The sequence below is a fragment of the Convolutriloba macropyga genome, chromosome 12 (genome assembly GCF_964194025.1).
Source record: "Convolutriloba macropyga chromosome 12, txConMacr16.3, whole genome shotgun sequence".
Lineage (NCBI taxonomy): Eukaryota > Metazoa > Xenacoelomorpha > Acoela > Convolutidae > Convolutriloba > Convolutriloba macropyga.
The window spans coordinates 31815754-31832799 of NC_134479.1; the positions used below are offsets into that span (position 1 = coordinate 31815754).

At 36.8% G+C, this 17046-nt stretch overlaps 2 protein-coding genes across 2 annotated transcripts in view; one reads left to right on the plus strand and one right to left on the minus strand.

Moving 5' to 3' along the window:
- LOC142351230 (uncharacterized) overlaps positions 1–17046 on the minus strand; it is a 100976-nt gene that overhangs the window by 21677 nt on the left and 62253 nt on the right. The gene's annotated exons all lie outside the window — the stretch shown is intronic.
- LOC142351231 (S-methyl-5'-thioadenosine phosphorylase-like) lies at positions 1407–16917 on the plus strand. The gene is made up of 5 exons (XM_075403367.1): positions 1407–1556; positions 2759–2858; positions 3193–3353; positions 13030–13257; positions 15829–16917. Exons 1-5 carry the CDS (start codon positions 1410–1412, stop codon positions 16063–16065), a joined length of 873 nt encoding a protein of 290 aa, XP_075259482.1. The 5' UTR covers positions 1407–1409; the 3' UTR covers positions 16066–16917.

The window sequence follows — 17046 nt, forward strand, 5'->3', positions numbered from 1 at the left end:
AATTTCACTTGGTAGTTCATTCCAATCTAGTATCGCTAATCTAACAAAAGAGTTTTGCATTTTGGCAGAGGAAAATTTTTGGTCCCAGAACATTTTTTTGTCCTTATAGACTCATGAAGATTCCAGGTGATTAAGGGACGTCCCGATGTTGGTGAAAAAGCAGGTCGTAACTGTTTTTTTATTTTCCAAGAGTCTCAGCCATAAAGAACTTTTGTTGGCCATTAATCAATTAAAACAGAAGCATATGTGTGCCATCAGAACACAAGTGTCAGCTATAAAACCGTTTACGGAAAGTTATGAAATAGCAGTAGTCGAATTGCCGCACGTGGAAAAATGATCCAAATTCATTTTGAAAAGACTGCGTTCTCAAATGCTCGTTATGTTGCTTTCTTTACTATATAAGCGTTACTGAACTCTTTGCTTGAATTTGATATCTCATTGAAGTTAAAAAGTCGAAAAAATATGAACATCTTAAAGAAAGATGGCGCCCCAATTTAATACAAACCCTTTCGATTGAGAAAACCAAAATGAGACTAATAACAGCCTGTTTTTTGAGTCGGGCGGTTTTGAAGAACACGATTTTGTTGCTAACATTAAAGTAATTAGGCACAAATATCTTATAAATATATATTACTTCAATGTCTATACTTTATCACAATAATACTTGGTCTACAGTTTAGATAGCCTAATATTAGTCTACGTCCGTGCTGTAGGATGTAATCCAAAAATCGCGGTCCAAAAACGAGGTGCGCTCACTGACCCGTTATTCGGACTTTTTTTAAATTTTTATTCCAATTTGGACTTATTTTGTTCCATTTAGTGTAATATACTATACGCATCCGTGGAAAGTTATTTCCCCTTTCTGATTGGTTAACAAATTTCTCGCTTAAATTCTGTTCAAGAAAACCCTCTTGCAGGGGGAAAATTGTGAAAAGATTCCTAGAACATTATTTTGCCAAAGTTTAACATTTCTGATTAATGGAATGTTTGTAATTTGTACCGTTCTTTCTAACTGTCACAATTCAATCGAAACTGTATTTTGAATTACTCTATCGCGACTATTTTCTGACAATCGTCTAACCATGTTGAATTTATCGCGCCGTTTTAGCTCTTGAGTCACTTTATGTCCCCGTAAATAAGTTGTTACAAGACTTTATATTCTGTCTATTGAATATTTATTACATCGTTTTGTAATTTTGAGCCATTGCTCAAAGTAAGAGAGCGTTTGTAGTTTTGATATTTGGCAAATTTGCGTGATTTCTAACGCACAAAATAAAAAGTGCTCTAAGTAACTTGTATCTAGAGTAGTGCCAAGCTCAACCTTGTCTCTTTTTTATAGAAAAAATAATGACGTTAAGTGTACTTGAAGAAAGTGGTGTGAATCTCAGTGGTGTGTTTTCAGACTGATAATGGCTGATACCAAAGTTCATTCTAGTGTGACGAGAATTGGAATTATCGGAGGCAGTGGTTTGGACGATCCAGACATTTTGCAGGATCAAAAGGTTGTGCAAATAGAATCGACTCCGTTTGGCAGGTCATCGGATGGTCAAGTTACTACAGGAAATGTATATATTATGTTCTTGTATATATATGTAATGTAATTGAAAAAAAAATCGATTTGGCCCATTATGCTCATGAACATCAAATATGACATAATTTTTGGACAAACTTTCAAAAAAAGTTCATTTCAAGCTTTAGTGTTACTTGTACAATTACCGAAACAACTGCCTCAAAAAGTCCACACCTAGTGTTCCAGATAAAACAAACAAGACGTAATTGAACGATGCGAACATTGGGTAAAGATCAGTTGCCAAAAAGAAAATTGAAAAAAAAACAGATTTTTGTGTCGGGGGTTTTATTTCTGTGTTTGTTTGTTTGTGTGTGTGTGTGTGTGTGTGTGTTTGTGTGTGTGCACTTGTGTGGATGTATGTATGGGAGTGGGCGTGTGTGTTGTGTGCGTGTAAAAGAGAGAACGAAAGTGTTAGTCCGGAAGAGTTAGTACCTTTAAATGCTAGACACAAATAGAGGCAGATAGTAAAAACTGTCAGAACTAATAAAAATTAGGAAAATTATATGCGTTTCAAATTGGGGCTTCATTTAAGCAAAATTCAATATGTTTTTCACATCTCGCTGGTAATAAATCTGCGAGATTTTAAAAAGTCAATTGTTTCATTATGCTCATGAAATTTCAAAAATGACTTTCAAAGAGTTTATATCAAAATTTAGTGCCAAATTTGCAACGATCAATAAAATTAGCTCAAAAAGTCTATACCTAGTTATTAAGAAAAAGCAACAAAGACCTAAATGAACGGTGACTAATCTTGATTAAAGCTGTTGCCAAAAATTTTTAAAATTTTTGTATTGGAGTTTGTGTGTGGTCTGTGTTAGTGAAATTTGTCGGTTTCTGTGTCTTTCAAATTGTTCTAAACTTATCTTTCTAGAATGTGCCAGAGAGTTTTCATTTTTGTCTGCCGAAAAAAGAAGGCATATTTTTTGGTTCAAACAGTACAAGTAATTTTTTTCGACTCATACAAGTTGCTTTCGGATACTCCCAACTGTTTATCTGTCAGAAATGTATGGTTGTTTTTGCAACCTTGAGATGTATGTCGGAACATACTGTGTTACGCACAGACTGTGCTACGCCATCTTTTTAAAAGTAAATGCTGTATTGTTGGAAACTGACAACATTTTAGTTTTTCATAAGAACAACCCTATTGACCAAAACTGATGAGCATCACAATTGAGTGTTCTTTTCTTAACAGGTGTGATATCTGGAGTTCCATGTGCTCTGCTGGCCAGACACGGGAAGAAGCACGACCTGCAACCCACGAACGTCAACTACAGGGCTAACTTGTATGGTAGGTTTACTTCTAAGAAGTCTCATATTATTGTTGAATCTTTTTTTGGTGGTTCTTAAATAGGCGCTTTACTGCAGTGAAGTAACGTTACACGAGTGGTTTTGTCTGAACAAAATTCAAACTCAAAATCGGTCATAGTTGAAACTCATTAATTAGTGCGTGAAAATCATTTATCTACAGAGTCAAATTATTTGGTTCTTGTTTCAACAAAGCCCAGCAGGCTTACAGCGCACTGTTTTGAAAAGGTTTGAATGTGTCCGGTCCAGAATTTAGAGTGCAATACTAAGGAATTGTTGTTATAGCTTGTCCAAATTTGCAGACGGTCTTTTTTCAGCCCTGAGGCAAGTCGGCTGTTCTCATGTGATAGTGACTACAGCTTGTGGGTCTCTAAGAGAAGAAAATAAACCAGGACATTTGGTGCTTATTGATGACTTCATAGACAGGACTACGAAGCGACCAGTTGCAACATTTTTTGACGCAAAAAGTGCGGCTGAAGTGAGTTGATGTGACATTACTTGGCGAGGGACTTTTTACATAAAAGTCCCTCGCCTTTCTAATTGCAGATTAGCTTTTGGCGTCCTGTGGATACTGAAAAGTTTGGTATCAAAGTTTTGGTCAGTTATTAACAAAACTAGCCAAATCGTGTGTTACGCACTAACTTTAAAGAGGGTTTATGGGTGTTTTTAGCGTTAACATTCGGAATAGTTAACTAGAATAAGCGTCATTTTACAAGCATTTTTGTTTCATAGTGCGTTTTTAGCGGATTTTTTTTTACATGTGATTAGCTAGTAATTGCTTTTTTGTGCGGTTTAAGCTGCGCTTTTATCCGCCTATTGCCTTGTATTGAAAGAATGGTTAGGTGTGAGTTAATACTCTTCTCTTTTATCTAACTTAGGAGAATACGAAGTTTTTTCGCTGACGCAGAGACAAATCTTATAATCGAATAATTAAATTAGAATTAATGGTTGACAACAGTGGCTATTAGCACAAAATTCATCCCTTATTAATTACCCCCCAAATTACCACACTTACATTCATGGTGATCACCTTTAATTTACTACTTTCTTACTTCTCATGACATCCAATCTTTACTAGCATTTTACTCTGATATTTTACATCTTTAAAAGATCAAGGGTCAATAGATCACACATAACAAAATAGAAAGTTGGGGGGGGGGGACGAAGTTGGTATAAGTAGCACGTGTGAGCTTCCTGTTACATTTTCAATTCATAAATAACCAAAATGTAAATCAGGACGTGGGTTGAGGTGGACTGAGGTACGTATAGCCGGCATGCAATAGGTAGGCGAGTAGTTTAGCTCCCATAAACGGCTTTCGACTAAATTCCGAACGAAGTATACTTTTAATGCGAAATGCTTTTTCTTTCCGTAATTCATTGAATTGTTACTAAGGAATACAAGCTTGATTGTCTACAAAAACGTTTACTGGCTGCTAGAGTTCTAAATCTATTTCTCGTAATTTTCCTATTGTCTATTTTGCCCTCCCAATCTGAGTCTGGAATCCTGTCAACTCCAGTTTTTTCACTCTTTCTATAAATGATCCCTTGTAAGTAACGTTAACATTTACTGGCTGCTAGAGTTCTAAATCTATTTCTCTTAATAGGTGTGGTCAATGAACGGCTTCTTAACTTCCTCGACTACCGCGTTAAGCTCAACTTTAGCTGTTAATGTATATACACACTTTTGTAACTTGATAGCCCAACTGATTGCACCTGAACTATTTTTGTGTTTAAAACAATAAACACTTGTAATTTTTCTATTGTCTATTTTGCCTGCCCAATCTGAGTCTGGAATCCTGTCAACTCCAGTTTCTTCACTTTTTCTATAAATGATCTATTAATTTTCCCTTGTAGGTAACGTAAACAACCTTTTGCCGCATTCCATTGTCGCTTTACAGGATCACAAACGTGCGCAATATCTGGTCGAATTGTTAATGCCAGATAGTTCAAGCATCCCACTATACACCTATAATTACATGATTGCATTTCTCTGCTCGTTGCTGCCTATTTACAGTAAATCTTTTTTTGACAGTTTCAGGCTAACATCGAATTGTGTTTCCAGTGTCTTTAAATCGCTCGTGTTAAATTTATCTAGCGGTGTTTCTACATAAGCCTCTTGACTCAGCAGTATTTTGTTTTCTGTTGGCTCAATTTTTATATTTAAGAAAAACTGAGATCTTCGTAACTGCTAACTTGGAATTGCTCACTTCTTTTTTAAAGTTTTCACAAATGTCTTCCCGCAATCCTAATATCACCAAGTCGTCTACCCAAAAGCACACCATTCCCGCTATACCATTGTCATCTTTCTTCATAGGAAGGCACTCATCTTGAATAGCCTGCGCGAAACCTTATTGGCCAAGAAAATATCTGATTGTTAGGTACCAATTTCTACCTCACTGTTTCAATCCATAAAAACTTTTCCTCTTCTTACAAATTAATGGATGTCCTTGCTCGTCAAATTTTTAAAGCCTCCAGGCCGTTGCATGAAGATTTCTTCTTCAATGTCAGCGTTTAAGTATGCTGTTTCGATGTCCAGTGGTTTCAAATCGGTGTCTCTACTTACTGCGTAGCTGATCAGTACTCTAATTGGTGAAAGGCTTGTTGTTGGTGAGTTTGTTTTGTTATAATGCCGATCTCACATAACAAAATGAAAATTTAGAGGGGACAAGTTGTTATGAGTAGCACGTGTTATCTTCCTGTTACATTTTAATTTCATAAATAACCAAAATGTAAATCAGCACGTGTGTTGAGGTACGTATAGCCGGCATGCGATAGGTAGGCGAGTATTTTAGCTCCAATAAACGGCTTTCGACTTAATTCCGAACGAAGTCTACTTTTAATGCAAAATGCTTTTTCTTTCCGTGATTCATTGAATTGTTACTAAGGAATACAAGCTTCATTGTCTACAAAAACGTTTACTGGCTGCTAGAGTTCTAAATCTATTTCTCGTAATAGGTGTGCTCATTGCACAGCTTCTTAACTTCCTCGACTACCGCGGTAAGCTCAGCTTTAGCTGTTGAAGTAGATACACACTTCTGTAACTTAATAGCCCAACTGATTGCACCTGAACTATTCTTGTGTTTAAAACAATAACCACTTGTATTTTTTCTCTTGTCTATGTTGCCAGCGCAATCTGGGTCTGGAAACCCTGTCAACTCCAGTTTCTTCACCTTTTCTAAAAGTCAACTCTTATTTTTTCCCTTTTGGGTAACGTAAACAAACTTCTGCCGCATTCCAATGTCGCTTTCCAGGATCTTAAACAAAAGAACCCAATAAATTAGCTTAGCTCAGTTCGCAATATCAGGTCTAATTGTTAATGCCATATAGTTCAAGCATCCCACTATACACCTATAATTACATGATTTCTTTTCTCTGCTCGTTGCTACCTATTTCCAGTAAATCTAATTTTGACAGTTTCAGGCTAACATCGAATTTTGTTTCCAGTGTCTTTAATCGCTCGTGTTAAATTTATCTAGCGGTTTTTCTACATAAGCCTCTTGACTCAGCAGTATTTTGTTTTTTGTTGGCTCAATTTTTATATTTAAAAAGCAAGTGAGATCTCCGTAACTGCTAATTTGGAATTGCTCACTTCATTTTTTAAAGTTTTCACAAATGTCTTCCTGCAATTTTAATATCACCAAGTCGTCTACCCAAAGGCAGACCATTCCCGCTATACCATTGTCATCTTTCTTTATAGAAAGGAAATCATCTTGAATAGCGTGCGCGAAACCTTATTGGCCAAGAAAATATCTGATTGTTAGCTACCAATTTCTACCTGACTTTCAATCCATAAAAACTTTTCCTCTTCGTACAAGTTAATGGATGTCCTTGCTCGTCAAATTTTTAAAGCCTTCGGGCTGTTACATGAAGATTTCTTCAATGTCAGCGTCTAAGTATGCTGTTTCGATGTCCAATGGTTTCAACTCGTTGTCTCTACTTTCTGCATAGCTGATCAGTACTCTAATTGGTGAAAGGCTTGTTGTTGGGGAGTTTGTTTCGTTATAATGCCGATCTCACATAACAAAATGAAAATTTAGAGGGGGAAAAAGTTGGTATAAGTAGCACGTGTTATCTTCCTGTTACATTTTCATTTCATGAATAACCAAAATGTAAATCAGCACGTGGGTTGAGGGGGTTGAGGTGTATTGAGGTACGTATAGCCGGCATGCGATAGGTAAACGAGTGTTTTAGCTCCAATAAACGGCTTTCAACTAAATTCCGAACGAAGTCTACTTTTAATGCAATAGGCTTTTTTTCGTGATTCATTAAATTGTTACAAAGGAATACAAGCTTGATTGTCTACAAAAACGTTTACTGGCTGCTAGAGTTCTAAATCTATTTCTCGTAATAGGTGTGCTGACTGTACAGCTTCCTAAATTCCTCGACTACCGCATTAAGCTCAGCTTTAGCTGTTGAAGTAAATACACACTTTTGTAACTTAATAGCCCAACTGATTGCACCTGAACTATTTTTGTGTTTAAAACAATAAACACTTGTAATTTTTCTATTGTCTATGTTGCCTGCCCAATCTGGGTCTGAAACCTTGTCAACTCCAGTTTTTTCACTTTTTCTAAAAATCATCTCTTAATTTTCCCTTTAAGTAACGTAAACAACGTTTTGCCGCATTCCAATGTCACTTTCCAGGATCTTAAACAAAAGAACCCAATAAATTAGCTGCGTGCGCAATATCGGGTCTAATTGTTTATGCCAGATAGTTCAAGCTTTTCACTATACACCTATTATTACATGATTGCCTTTCTCTGCTCGTTGCCGCCTTTTTCCGGTAAATCTAATTTTGACAGTTTCAGGCCAACATCTAATTGTTTCCAGTGTCTTTGAATCGCTCATGTTAAATTTAACTAGCAGTTTTTCTACATAAGCTTCTTGACTCAGCAGTATTTCGTTTTCTGTTGGCTCAATTTTTATATTTAAGAACCAACTGAGATCTCCGTAACTGCTAATTTGGAATTGCTCACTTCATTTTTGAAAGTTTTCACAAATGTCTTCCTGCAATCCTAATATCATCAGGTCGTCTACCCAAAGGCACACCATTCCCGCTATTCCATTGTCATCTTTCTTTATAGAAAGGCACTCATCTTGAATAGCCTGCGCGAAACTTTATTGGCCAAGAAAATATCTGATTGTTAGGTACCAATTTCTACCTGACTGTTTCAATGCATATAAACTTTTCCTCTTTTTGAAAATTAATGGATGTGCTTGCTCGTCAAATTTCAAAGCCTTCGGGCTGTTGCATGAAGATTTCTTCAATGTCATCGTTTAAGTATGCTGTTTCGATGTTCAATGGTTTCAACTCGGTGTCTCTACTTACTGCATAGCTGATCAGTACTCTAATTGTTGAATAGCGTGTTGTTGGTGAGTATGTTTCGTTATAATGCCGATCTCGAACTTGGCTAAACATTTTGGCTACGAATCTTGCGTTATACCATATCTCCCCGCTAGGACCAAAATTAAGGGCGATGTTCCAGCGGCTACCAATGTGTTTATTTCCTGTGTTCTCCACCAGTTCCTCACTTTATTGATTAACTAATGAGTTGTGTTCCATTTTCATTGCTTCATACCAATTTTTATCCCTAATGGCTTCTTCAATAGACTTAGGTAGTAATTATTTGTTCACAATTTCTCGAAGAAAGGCAACGCTGTTCAAATCTCTGTCTCCATCAGGCTGATGCTTGTTGACTATTCCCCATTCATTTCTTTGACTTCAATAAACATTTCTTTTTCGTTGAGGGTTACATTCCGAGATTATCTCTCTTTAAAGATTCTTTGTCATTTGGAATAGCTACGAGATAAGTCTTAGTATTGTCTGAATACCCCAAAAGTATTCCTTTTTGAGAAGTTTTAGCATTCTTGCCTCGAAAACTTTTTTCGACAGGAGCAAATCTGAACAAGCAAATACTTGGATAGTGAATTGTTTTGTGTTTTACGTTACCTCAAAAGTTGTCTTCTGAATACCTGAATCGAAACAAAAGTTTTCAATCTCTGACATCTTGAGTGCTTATGACCAATACGCTTTTTCTAGTCTTGACTGCTCTAGAAGACATCTAGCCATTGAATTCTTGTCTAACGCCTTTTCGTCTACATAATTGTTTTGTCATTTGAGACCCTTTCCCCTGATTCATCGCAAATTAAGGTTCCTGGGTGTCCTCTATCGGCAAAGAACTGTTCAACTTTTTCAGTGGCCGCATCCCTTGACCTCAAAATGTTTGATACCTGCTAAAATCATTCACGAACCCTATTGCATACCTGTAGCCATCGAATGCTTCCGGGTGGATGGGCCCTGATATCTCGGTATGGACAATTTCTAGGACTTCACGTGCTCTTGTTCCTGATTCTTTTGGTACTGGTGGTTTCTTTGATTTATTGAGATGACATGATCCACATTTTTTAAATCGTGCTCGCTTAGCTTTAGTCCTATTGCGTGATCTTTTAGTTTATAAATGTCCTCAACATTGTTCTGGCCCAAGCGCTTATGCTGCAAATTAAGGGGATGTCCACTAGCTAAGTTGCACTGCTCTGAGGTTTTCCTGCAGTCAATGTTGTTCCAGATAAAAAACTATCTTTGCTCAAAAGGCAAAATTGTTTCGTTTTTAGTTCGTTTCTAAAGTTCGACCAAAGAAGACCTCATTGCCTGTTGCTCTAAGTTTTGACAATGATAACAGATTCCTTGTATTGTTGGGCACAAGCAACGCATTATTTGATCTTATTTTTGCTCTGAACCATTGGAATCCAAAACTGATTTTAACTGTTCCTTTCCCACTGATTACAATTTGCTGCTGTTTGCATTAGTGATGGTACCAGAATACTCCGTGTCTATATCTACGAATAAACTTTTGTCCTTAATCATAAGACTGGTAGCACCTGAATCCAAAACTAGCTCATTTGCAAGGTTGTTCGAAAGACGGAAGAAAATTCTTTTAAATTCTTGAATTCTGCTCTTCAACTAAACGTTGCGAGCCCCCTTGAGTGGTTCTCCTGCTTTGACTATCAAGTTTTTTTAAGGTTTTTGTTGCTTTCTACGAATTTTGGGTATATGGTTGTGCTCAACACACTTGAAACATTTCATTGGGGAAGCTTTGGTTTGTTCATGAAATGTTTTCTTACGCCTACTGTCTTTTGCATTATGTCCCGTTTTCGGGCAATTGAAACATTTCCGTTCCTTATTAAAGAATGCACTGTCTGTTTTCGTTTTTGCGTTTTCATTATCGAAGTTTACCAGGTCTCGTTTAATTTTTCTTGAGTTTTCTCGTCTTTGCTGTACTTCACGATTGTTGCAAAATTTTCATGTTGCTTTGGAAGCCCTTCTAGAGTTATTGATACGAACATTCTTTTACTGATTACTTCATTCACTAGTGTGAAATTTTATTGATATCATCTGCTCTGGTGAGACTTTTACTATGCTCTCACTTGAAGGCTTTTTAAGGCTCGTTAATTGTGCTATCATTTTATGTAGCTGAGGTCTCTCGAAACTTTGAAGCGTCTACACAGTACATCCCAAGCTCTAGTGCCATCACCTTTTTGTGGTCTAATAAAAAGAAGTGTTTTGTCTAAAGCCTCTGCTAACTAGTACCACAAAGTCCTCTTCTCTTCTAATTCTTCCCGTCCTTTTTCTATAGCTTGCATGCGTTGCTCCTCCGAATTATTTCTAACGGCTTGCTTTTAGTCTAAATAGGTGGCTTCTCCATTAAGAACGTAGCCAAGTTTTACCGAGTGCTTGCGAGCGTCAAAGTGTTCAGCAAAATACAAGAAATCATTCTCACGCCCGCTGAATACTAATCCTTCTGTTTTTGTGCTCATTGTTAGGTCTGCCTTATGTACTGTTAATTTCCGTCTGAAAAACTTAGTCTCTGACTCAAGCTGTCTCTTAACACTAAGTGCTACCTTCTGACCTAACGGTTTATAATCTATTGTTTACACTGTCGCAACTACTCTAATCAGTTTCTCCAGTCTAGTATTGCTCTAGGTAAATGTTGATTTGTAAAAATGGTATCAATGTTAGGGAAAAGAAAAAACACTAATGAAAAAGAATTTGGTCGACTAATTTAATCTAGAAGTTGGTGTTCTGTTTGTTTTCGGTAGTATCATTGACAAATTTAAAAGCCGGACATTGATCCGGAGTATTGCTGCCGCGATTTAGGACGACGAGGATACCAACACCCTCCGAGGATAACGTACACGAACCCTTATCTTACCTCTTTAAGAAATGTTTTAACACCAACTTATGTGTTTTTCGACCAAACTTGCATCTTACCGAAGCACAGCACACATCATTGGAAAAAACAGTTGTTTAGGCTGAGTTGTTCGCAGCTATACGAAGCAATCCTGTTTCCCCGGCGGCTCTGTTACATAACTTTGCCTCCGCACTCCTTATTGATCCCTCACAACAGCTCCGCTCACTCTTGACTCCACAAGCAGGATCCCTTGCCAAGTTACACAAACTTAGCACACCACGATTGAAGTCTCCCAACCGGGTACATGGTCTCTTGACTCCACAGTTTAAGTCCCCCAACCAGCTACACAAGCTTCTCACTCCTCAAATGAAGTCCCCCAACCAGCTACACATGCTTCTCACTCCTCAAATGAAGTCCCCCAACCAGCTACACAAGCTTCCGAGTCCTGCTCCTTCACGAGCTGCGAAGTCGGCCACTTCTTGACTACAAGGCTTGTCTCTCCTTTTCCTCTCTCTCTCTCTCTTCTTCCCCTCTCAGTGATTTCAGCAACCCTCTAATGCAGCAAAGAGTCACAGCGACAATGTTTTTATTTAGGAGCGGGGTTGATTACCTAACTTAGAAAAGCTCTGGGCCCATAACCATTCGGCTGATGGGAATGCAGACAAATCGTGTAATCGAATAATTGCAATGGCGATTAGCTCAAAATTCAGCCCTGTTTTATTCCTCGAATCAACCCACTTTTATATTCATGGTAATCACCTTTAATTTACTACTTCCTTTACTTCTCATGACATCCGATCTTTACGAGCCTTTTGCTCTGATAATTTACATCTTTGAAAGATCAACGGGCAATAGAGCATATCTAAAAAATTTAAAGTTGGGGATAAAGTTGGTGTAAACAGCACATTAGCTTCTTTTTTCATTCACTCATTTCATAAATAACCAAGATGTAAATCAGCACGTGGGTTGAGGTACGTATAAATTTTCATACTTTAAACAGTTTACATTATTCTTTCAATATTTTTAACGTTAGTTCAAGCTACAAAGTTAAACAATTTTAAGGTGAATTTTCTCCGAGATTATTGTCAACTGATCGCTGGCTTCATTCATGGGTTCTGGTGGTCGAAAAAAACTGTACCTCTGGCTCTGGTAATCGATAGTTCTGTACCTCGAGTTGTATTGGCTCTTTGCAAATTTTTACTGATCTTCACTTTGGGAAATTTCCGGTTTTTGTACGTTTCATGGTGTTGTTTAAGTACATATACATTTCCGTTTTAGCACCTACTTTGTCAGCATAATTGCTTCAACTATTTAACTTCTCTTTACAGTTTTTACCATTCAAACAATTTCATTTTTATCGAACCTAAAAAGTTAAATTTTTAGGCTGCTGGGTACGTAATTTTTTTCAGTAATTTGTCATTCTGTTGTTTTCAATAAATTTAAATAACTTAGGGGTTACAGTCCTAGACGGAAATATGGACCAAGTATGGCTATGAAACTGATAAATCTAAGGCCTAAATTAGGACTAATAAATATATTATAGGAATATCGAACCAAACTATGAGGCGCGAAAAAGGGACGCGACTCGATAATTTGGGCTAATTGAAACCTTTTCCGAGAAAAACAGTTACTTTCCCAAAAGGAGCTATTCGCCATGTAAAAGAAACCGTTAGAACATATTTTTTCAAAGTTAAAAGTTCATTGAAGTCGCAGTGAACTCTAAAAATGATAGTTATGTGAGATGTTGTATGGAAGTTTTGTAAAAGACGCTTCATTGTACCAACGAAAGTGTTGGACCCGTATGGAATTTTCACATGCCTACTTCAAAATGAAGTCGAAATTTTCGTTTGTTCCGAATTGCGTAATTTTGTTGATCAAGATATACAGCTACAGTTCAGGCAGACATAAATCATAGATGAAATTGATTTATTAAAGCGAAAAATTTAAAATTAACTATTTGTTTAGACTGATGATGAACGTATAACTCGAGGAGTTTGTCACCTTCCAATGATCAACATATTCAACAGTAGACTACGATCAATACTCCATAACACGTGCAAGGATCTAGGCTACGAATGCCATAATGGAGGAACTATGGTCACTATCGAAGGTCCGAGATTCTCAACTCCCGCTGAGAGCAAAATGTTTAGATTATGGGGTGGGGATGTTATCAATATGTCCACGGTGCCTGAGGTTGGTAGTATATGTAAACGAGATATCTTGGGAAAGAATTCCGATGTTCTGATGTGGACTTCACTTCCTCTAAAATTTTGCGGAAGGGTCATCATTGACTAAAAAGAAGCACGTGGTCAGTCCCCCTAGGTACAATCGAGCGAAATTGTTTGTATCAGTTGAGCTAGAGTCCTGTCAAATGTGATTTTTTCGGTTGCTTTATGACATTTTGTCTAAACTATATCAGAGGGCTGGTTCAATTGGTCGCGTCAATTTTCAAACTTATGTCCAAAATTTTGTTGATTTTTTTCGAAGGAGCTGAGGCTTTTTTAAATCTCAGAAACAATTTTTCGTTTTCAAAACAATTTTTGTGCATCCCATAAATATAAAAGTACCATATGAAGGCAGGCATGTGAAACGTTGGTTTTCAGTTGTTAATAGCCGCAAAGCGATAGCTGAGGCTATTATTGGCTTTCTTTTGGTTTTTTACAAATCAAATAAATTGTATTGGGGAGCGGTCTTAGCATCTGTTCACCCATTTTCATGAATTTTGAAGCCAAATTGGAGTAGTCATTTTGGTCACGCCGAAACAGTAAATGGAGCGAAAAAGCCAGTGGTTTTGCGGCGTGAAATTTTTGCTGCTCTAATTTCAAAGTAGAGTTAATAACGGTGTTTGAAAAAACTCGCTTCCTCGCTAGCGGTTTTTTGTTCACATGCTGCATTTTGACATTGTTTGTACTGTTTTTTTTTCAATTTTTTCAATCTGATTTTCTAGATGGGTTTTCTTATCCATTCGAGGCCTAGATTTTGTTTAATCAATAAGAGTTTTGTCAATTCTATGTTTTTAAATTTCGTCTACAGGATTTTTGGTCTTGGGTCACACCTGACTTACATCGCTCTCAAAATGACTTCCTCACTCTCAAATTGACTTTTCTGTACTTTAATTCAAAGAGACCAGGTCAAGTGAGTGTCAATCTAATTGAAGGGTTTTTGAGGGTAGCTAATTGAAGCAGCAATAAGTAAAACACATTCTTAGTCAAAATAACATCTCTCCATTTTTTAAAAAAAAGTTTATTTTTTGGTCTGTTTCTTTTACTATCTTTTTGGAACTGCAGATCTACAAAGCTATTGCGACTATTTTTTGGCAATCCGCCAGCTATGTTTTTCAGCAATTTTTTTAATGCTAGTTGTACACAATGAGCGAATAATGAAATGAGGAGGTGTGCACGCAAAATGTTGAAAAAGTGGCATACGTAAGTTATACGAAAAAATGGGGGAAGTCGAAATTTGCTCATCCTGAAAGAAAACAAAACCACTCTATTAAAAGAAACCAATCGCAATTCGAACGCCATACCTTCAATCCATACTGAATCAGAAAAAAACGAAGAGAGAGAAAGAAGCAAAACGGAAAAAAATACGAAAAGAATCAAATAGATCGTAAGAAAAATGAAACCTTAGGTTGTCAATTCTAAGCAACAGAATTCGCCTAACTTCCCTAATAACTAATTGAAATTAGAGTGAGAGCCCTACTCTGCAGATAACATATCCCCGAAGGGCTTTAAAAATCCCCGAAGGGCTTTAAAAAAACAAAATGATTTAATTAAGTTTTCACACGAAACTACGTAAAGTTTATACCAATCAAATCAAAAGGTCACCAAAAACACCTAGAAAAATCGAAAAATTTCGAAACGACTACAAAAACTTCAGAAAAACATAGCCGGCAAATTGCCGGAAAATAGGCGCCGTTGACCTGCTTGGCGCACATTAGGATTGAAACAGAAAAGAAAAAAAATACGAGATAGATATTTGACAGAATTTTTCCAAGTGTCAATTTTTTTTATTTGGTGTGCAAATTTGCATATTTGGTTAGATTCTAAAATTACACTTAATTCAGCTTCTAAACTGAACGCTATTAAGCATAATATTAATGCCAGCGAGCAATCGCTTTAATGAACTTTGATAACCTAATGCACAATGACTTAATGACCGGGCTTTATATGCTTATCCTGTTTCTTTTGATCTTTCGACTTTTACCTTTACTTTCTAGCATATGTGATAATTTCCAACCTGGCTAAAAGATAAAAACTAACATTTTTTTCACCTATTAATCTTTTTTAAAACGGAATGATTGAAATCATTACTCTCTTCTCTGCGCTCTTCAATTTTGATCAACAGCAAATGAAGATCAATTGTTCTTCGCGTGTGGCATTTGAATGTGTCCTGTCCAATATCAACGGTCAAAACAAAATATCATCATTGGTGCTCTTCGAGTCATAAAAACAGAAAACCGTAGTGCTTGATCGAGTCGGAAAGAGTAGGCGTGCAATCATAGCCAGACGTGTAGTGTAGCTGTCGCGGCTGTTAAAAAACAAAGATTGAATAAATGCACGGAATGAGAGGTTGAGTTTCAAATTTTTATCCGTTGGGTTCAAAAAAATTTGAAGTGATTTTACTTTCAAAAAGTTTCAAAACACTGTGCTAAGTACAGACTCATACCAGCGTCCATTCTGGTCTTAATTTAAAGTTGAGGCGGTTATACATGCGTTTTGTTTTGCGTTTTTGGCAGTGATGTTAAATGATTGATTTTTTCAGGTTGTGATTGCCAATGAGTTGGGTTTAATCTACGCGAGCATTGCAATGGTGACCGACTACGACTGTTGGCGCGAAGGCGAAGGAGCACCTTCTATAACTGATATCTTGACAACTTTCAAAAACAACGCTCACAAGGCCATAGAGCTGATAAAAACTGTCATTCCAAAAGTTGCTGAGCAAGATTGGACTCATGATATTAAAGAGCTGAAAGAAAGAGTAAATGGTAATATTATGTAATATGTAGTTAACATAACTCCATTGGAATGTAAACGATTGGACTGTGAAAAGGATTTGAGTTGACACCGAACATCATATTTGTTGTGATTACACTCTTTCATTGGTGTATGTGTTTTTCATTTCTTGCTCATCTTGCCAAAAAAATCAAAATCATGCCTTCTTGCGTATTTAAGAATGCTGCTGCTGAATTATCTTGACAAAATTTTGTTTGAAAAACTGATGCATTGAAGCATCTGCTAACTTTGATTCACTTATATTTATTTGTTGGAGGTTTCCGAACTTTATCATCCAGTCTTATTGGGATCTTTTCCGTTTGTCTGCCCGCCCCCCACTAAGCTCACTAAGCGGCGGGGGGGGGGGGGGCAAACAGAAAAGATCCCTTATTTGCCTAAATTCGTAGAACTGTTGTTGGTCATCAAAACATTGAAACTATTGTTTGGTTACTGCTTGGATTTTAATGTCTTTAGGTAAGATCAGTTAAAACGTTGCCAGGTAGGTCAAATTCAGAACTATTTGGATGCTAAAGGGTTGTTACAGTATTAACAATATTTCATTGTTGTACTCAAAATGCGTCCTCGTTCTCTGATAAATCATAAATTTTACTTTAATTTACTTGCGCCATTAATGTACACGCGTCATTCTGATTCCTCGGGCTCTTGTTTGACGGAATTTCTTTTCGTGTTTTTTCAAAGTTGAGATCATTGTGTCCCATGATAGTCTGTTTTGCTTATCTACTGCTGTAATTTGACTTTGCTGGGACCAAAATCAACCTGGTGCTGATTATCACATCACTTTCAATTTATTTCTTGCTTATAATTTATTTCTTGGCTATAATTTATTTCTTGCTTATAATTTTTTCTAAGAATTACGTGATCAGATTCAAAGCCACAGCGTTCGACTCTATTAAGTAAATTAGTATATTAGAGATTCCCCCCAACCACCAGACGCATATTCTAGTTTTTACGCAGTAACGAGTTCAGT